Source organism: Phaethon lepturus, unplaced genomic scaffold, assembly GCF_000687285.1.
Source record: "Phaethon lepturus isolate BGI_N335 unplaced genomic scaffold, ASM68728v1 scaffold35929, whole genome shotgun sequence".
Taxonomy (NCBI): domain Eukaryota; kingdom Metazoa; phylum Chordata; class Aves; order Phaethontiformes; family Phaethontidae; genus Phaethon; species Phaethon lepturus.
In genome coordinates, this window is record NW_010566195.1 from 4,374 (window position 1) to 9,713 (window position 5,340).

At 46.9% G+C, this 5,340-nt stretch overlaps 1 protein-coding gene across 2 annotated transcripts in view; it reads right to left on the reverse strand.

The window, feature by feature from the left end:
- Positions 1-2,191: 2,191 nt before the first annotated feature.
- The window catches only part of RAB41 (RAB41, member RAS oncogene family), a 13,958-nt gene continuing 10,809 nt past the window's right edge, over positions 2,192-5,340 (reverse strand). The window contains exons 5-7 of one of the 2 annotated variants that reach the window (XM_010295410.1): positions 5,161-5,254; positions 3,267-3,333; positions 2,192-2,709 (exon numbers count right to left, since the gene is read on the reverse strand). In XM_010295410.1, the coding sequence (XP_010293712.1) occupies positions 2,645-2,709; positions 3,267-3,333; positions 5,161-5,254 (226 nt within the window). In that variant the 3' untranslated portion in view covers positions 2,192-2,644. The remainder of the gene's footprint in view (positions 2,710-3,266; positions 3,334-5,160; positions 5,255-5,340) is intronic. The other variant, XM_010295411.1, reaches the window with a different exon arrangement.

Genomic DNA, 5,340 nt, shown 5'->3' on the forward strand with positions numbered 1-5,340 from the left:
TCCCAAGACACATTCATGTCTTAGGTATCTTAATTGACACAGCAGTAACAGGGTTTGCACTGGCCACCACAGTCCATTTCATCCTCCAGAACTGATGGGACAAACAGGAAGTTACCAATTCCTGTTGGGAAAACAACAGGTCTGGCAACATCGCATTTTTTTAGCAACTTGCAAAACAGAGTCCAAGAGTCACAAGCATTGGAGCAGCTTTTGTTTGTCAATTAATAACTCCCTGGCCAGGAGGAAGGGCCTTGTGAGGGCCTGGGGAGGGGGTCCCGTCAGGGATGTTTAGGATGGTTTAAAGCCCTTCTGGTTCTAATCCCAAAGCCATGCTTACACACGGTAAGCTCGTCCATCCACCATACCCTATGCGGGACAGACATGTTAAACCTACGAGTAAAATAAGCAGAGGCAGACCCTGGCCCCTCTCTGGCAGCAGGACAGCAAAGGTGTTGGTGAAATAACTTTATTTAGTGTGATACACGGCTGTGGTCAGACAGTCCATACTCATATTAATAGTCACACTTAGTCGGCTAACAGCTAGGAGACAGCAGGGCCAGACACACACTCAATATTATACACATCCATAGAGAAGACAGTGGGAAGTGAACTATTTTATTTCACTAGTTACCCCCCAGTTAGTTAGGGTCTCCCCCCCTCCCTCCCCCCAGGTCCGTGACTTGGAACAACACGACAGCAGAGCAGCGCACACCTGCCTGTGAGAAGGGGACAGCAAAACCTGTTCTACGGCAGACACAGACACACTGACAAACATCAGCAATTCCCACACAACAGGGGTATGTACAGAGGAGGGGGCTGAGCTTCCCACCGGCGCTGGGGCTGTGGATGGGGGGGTGGGGGGGGACACACACTCCAGAGTGAAATGGGAAACAACATCCTAGCTTCCTCCTGCAGGACAGCTCACCTGGAGGGGACAGGGACAGGGCTCTGGGGAATAAAAGGTCGGACACCAGCAGCGAGGCGACTTGCCGCCAGTAAGCCCACGCGGCCGGAGAGCAGCCCTGGCGCTAGGCGAGCCGGGTGCTCCTCCCGCGGGGACTGCCAGCTCTGGGTCCAAGGCTGCCCCTTCCCCTCCCGCGCTGACCCGCAGGCTTCAAAGTGCGCACGCTGTGTCAGCAACCAACAGGCATCCTGCCAGGGGAGTGTTACGAAGCACCGAACACGCTGTCCCCACCCGTCACGCTGCAGTCAGCTGCTCTCCTGCCCACTAGCATCCCCCCGTCAGCACAACATAGGCCAGGTGATGAAAAGAACAGTGAATGGCTTGCCACCATCTGACTCTTTTGTTCTCCTCTGTGTCAGACAAACCTACTGACTTCTGGTTAGGACAGATGGACAAAAAAAACTCCACCCAGTAAAAGTCTCTGAAGAGCTCTATTAGCACAATTATAAACTAGAGGGAGAGGGCAGGGGAAGAGGAGAGATTTCCTAACCTCCAAGGTTGAGAAGTGACACCAAATATCACTTCTTCAGCATACAATCCTCTGTTCCTCTACCCAGGTCTGACAATAAATCCCTGCCACTGCTCATCTCGGCTTTGGCAATGTTGCAACTTAAAACTATCCCCAAAGTGAAATGGCTACTAGCCCCATCCCCCAGAAGCCTACTATAATGGCAGAAGCAGCTATGTACAATTTCATCAAGCAGCAACCTAAGTATGAGAGTAGAACAGCTATCACTGGCCTTCAGTCTGCTGTAGCTCTCCTGCTCCATGTCTTTCACCGCTGGCAGACAGGACCCAGGTCTCTACAAAGCACCCTGAGGATCTCTCTCCACTCAGCCTCACGCTGCAAAGCCTCTGTACTCTCTTCCTTCCCCACCTCCAACAGCCAACACTCGCCGAGCGCCAATGTCCTCTGGATGGGAAAGACACTCCAACTGAGGAGAGCAGTCTTGTGGGGTGTCTCTGCTACACAAACAGGAGCAACAAGGCCAAAGCTATCAGAGTTTGGGGGTTTCTGGTGCTGTGTGTAACACGAGGGGTAAAACTCAGAAGTCGTGAGCAAGAGTTAGCCAAGGTCATCCACAGAAAGGAGAAACTGAGGAGTTAATATTGTGTGTGCCCTGCAGGAAGCAAAAGCCTAGAAACAAATAACCTGTATTGTCCAAAAAGGCAAGGCCAAGTCAAACTGACTAGTTTAAAAGGAGCAGCCTTTCAACAGAGAAAGTGGGGATGCAGGACAGACAGGGCTGGAGTGGACAGGGAACTAGTTAAGATGCAAGGCAGTAAGGAAGATGGAAAGCCTGCGCCCAAGCTTTACTTTTCTCTTCCCTAACTTGGTGGCTTTTCCATTGCATTCACAAGATACATCTGAGCAGACAGGCTCAAGGTGGGGAAGAGAGGGAGAAGGAGAGGAAGAGATAGAGTATAAAGGGCACCACAGTGCCAAAGTGCAACAACATAAAAAAATAAAATAAAAGACAGGACACTCATTCTGCACTCAGGGCTCATACCATGCAGTAAGAGGGATGGCCGGGGCTGCTCCCCACCAGTAAACAGGGAGTTCGCTCGCTTAGTAGATTGGTTTTTCAGCCCACAAAGTAGGGTTGCCTAGCCAATGAGCAGTGATGTTCTTCAGTGAGACTGGCCGGTTGGGGAATGTGCTGCTACAGAACAGGCCTGTTAGCAGGAGCACCCGCTCTCCGTTACTGGCTGCTCAGGAGGTTTCTCTAGTTTGATGTCAATCACTGCGGGAGACAAGTTAAGGAAATCACCCGGTTCAAGGAAAAACAAGAAGGAGAGAACAGAGAAAGGGATCAGTACCCGAAAAGGCTGTTAGCTGTCCCTTCTTGATAAGGGCAGGTGTTTCAGCAGAGCATATCCTGCCTGAACAGGATTAACTGCAAAACCAGCGGACTCAGTATGTCAAGACCATTTCAAGGATAGAGCCCAATCAGACAGGTCTGTGCACAAGACAGCCCTGTGCAAAAAAAGGAAAGTATTATGGTATTTTAAAACTATGCACATTTTATCCTAAGCTTAAGAGGAGAAAGCAAAACTTGTGCTTCCTGTTCTAAGTGGTTATGTATGTTTACAAATAGACCACAAGCAGGGTCCTCAGTTTACACCCACAGGTAATACACAGGCACCACGCTACACCGGCTGTTTCAACCATATCTCTGCAAAACCCCAGTAAGGCCTGTCCCCACAATGTGCCAAAAAAATCAGCAAGCCCAACCAAACAAAAGGTAACTGCCGAATTCTAAGAGAACAGGAAAAGTTACTGATGAGAAAGCAAGGATACTGTCTTCTTTGCTCTTCTCTGGTGTGCTGTCCATCCCAGGTAAGGCAGCAGCCACACGACGGAAAAGCTGAAAAGTAGCAACAGGTAAAGCTGAAGGCTTGTTAGAAAAAACACGCATGTTAAAAAACATTACTTTACAGCAGATCTTAAGAGTCCAAATTGTATAAGCTTGTTATGTGGGTACTTCAGCAAGCAAAGCAATGATCAACAAACGCCACAAGAATTTTACCTAAGAAATTTAACAGGTTTTATTAAAGTTATTCGATGTCTACAAAACAGTTTTATTTCACCTGTTTCTACTTGAGCAGAACATGGAATTAATTAGTAACAGTTCTTCCAGAGACGCACAGAAGAATTCTCTCCTGCACTCAGTAAGCACATCATCTATCATTTCCAGCCTCAACTGCTTTTGCACACAGCAGTGTTACAGTGCACAACTCAGGACTTCTGATAAGCAACGTCACAATGACCGAAGGTTTCAGAAGTCTATGGAGTAACACAGGTTTTACAGCCCACCCTTTCGGTTCAGTCCTGCTGCAAACAGCCATTTCTGAGCAAAACAGCTGGCTCAAGTGAGCTGCATGTAAGCCATTAAGGATGTGCTAGAGCTGGAAAGGACTGTCATATTCCCATAAAAAAAACCAGAAAATGGTTTTGCATAATTTTTCAAGTCAATGCTTACAGCTCCTCCTACTGACATTAATGCAGCAGGTAACAGAATACAGACACTGCTAGGCAGTCTGGTGACAAGTGCTGCATAAAGAGCTAGAGAAATAATCAGCTAATGATGGTTTTTTTTCACAGTAGCGGGGCAGAAGCTTCTCATCCACACCTCCAAATTGTGTTACTTGGAAAATCAAGCCACTGAGGTACCAGCAAGGTGCTGCAGTTAGCATCCTTTTAGTTACAGGAGTTCTCACTGCAAACACCCGCTAGGCAAATAAAGCAACAGTAAGTTAGAACCAAGGACTAAAGTGGATTCAATCCAGAAGAGCCAGAAAGAAACAAAACCAAAAGTCTCCTAAATCCCATTGCGAGGTTCTCCTAGGCAGCTGGTTGCAGCAAACTGGTAAGTACGTTTCCCAGCCGACACCAAACAGTACTTAAGCTCCCTGCAGACCCCTGGACCTTACAGCTGCCTTACTCCACAAGTTCTGTCATGCTTCAGAACCATTCCTAAACTAGTGGAGAGTGGGATGACAAGCTTATGGCAAGAGGCAATAGCTGCAAACTGAAATACAAGAAATTCTGTTTAAACCCAAGAAAAAAAGTTTAGAGGTTTTTTTCTACTGTACAGATAGTCAAGCACTGTGACAGGTTGCCTGGAGAGACCGAGTTTCTATCCTTTGAGATATTCAAAACTCAACTGGAGTCAGTTCTGGGCAGCCTGCTCTGAGCATGAGGGTTGGACTAGACAATCTCCAGGTGTCCCTTCCAACCTCAACTATTCTAAGATTTTCCTCTGCGGCTTGCAAACAGCAGCAGGAACTTCTACTCTAGTGCATCAGCATAAGCAATTATCCCAACTGATGTCAACACTGATTTTAGAAAACAGTGCATTAACTGTTAAGAAAAGCAAAGAGAATTTACAAAATTACGTTTGACTGGCTGCACAAAGCAGTACCACTCCTATCCCTCGGCACATTATGGTTTTAGATTTTCCTTTTTTTCAAGGTAAGTTTGCTTAACTTTAACAGGGAATCATTGACTTGACAGAAAAGGAGCTTCTACTACATAAAGTAGCAGCAGTGACCATTGGGCAAGAAGCATTTCAGGAGTTGACATTAAACAATACAAACAAATATCTGATGGAACATAAACCCCAAGCAGAAGCATACACACACAGAGCAGTAAAGTACAGATTTCTTGCCTTCAGAACAGAAGATTGATCTACCTGTTTCACATTGTATCCAGTCTTTGCACTGGTCTCAATAAACATCACATTCAGCTCTTTGGCTCTCTGTTCACCCTCTTCTGTAGTGATTTGCCTGGACAAAGATGCAAACAGAAGCAGAAAGACAGAAAGGAAGAATAGACAAGAAGAGTCAGAAATGTCTGTGACTGAGACGCTCTT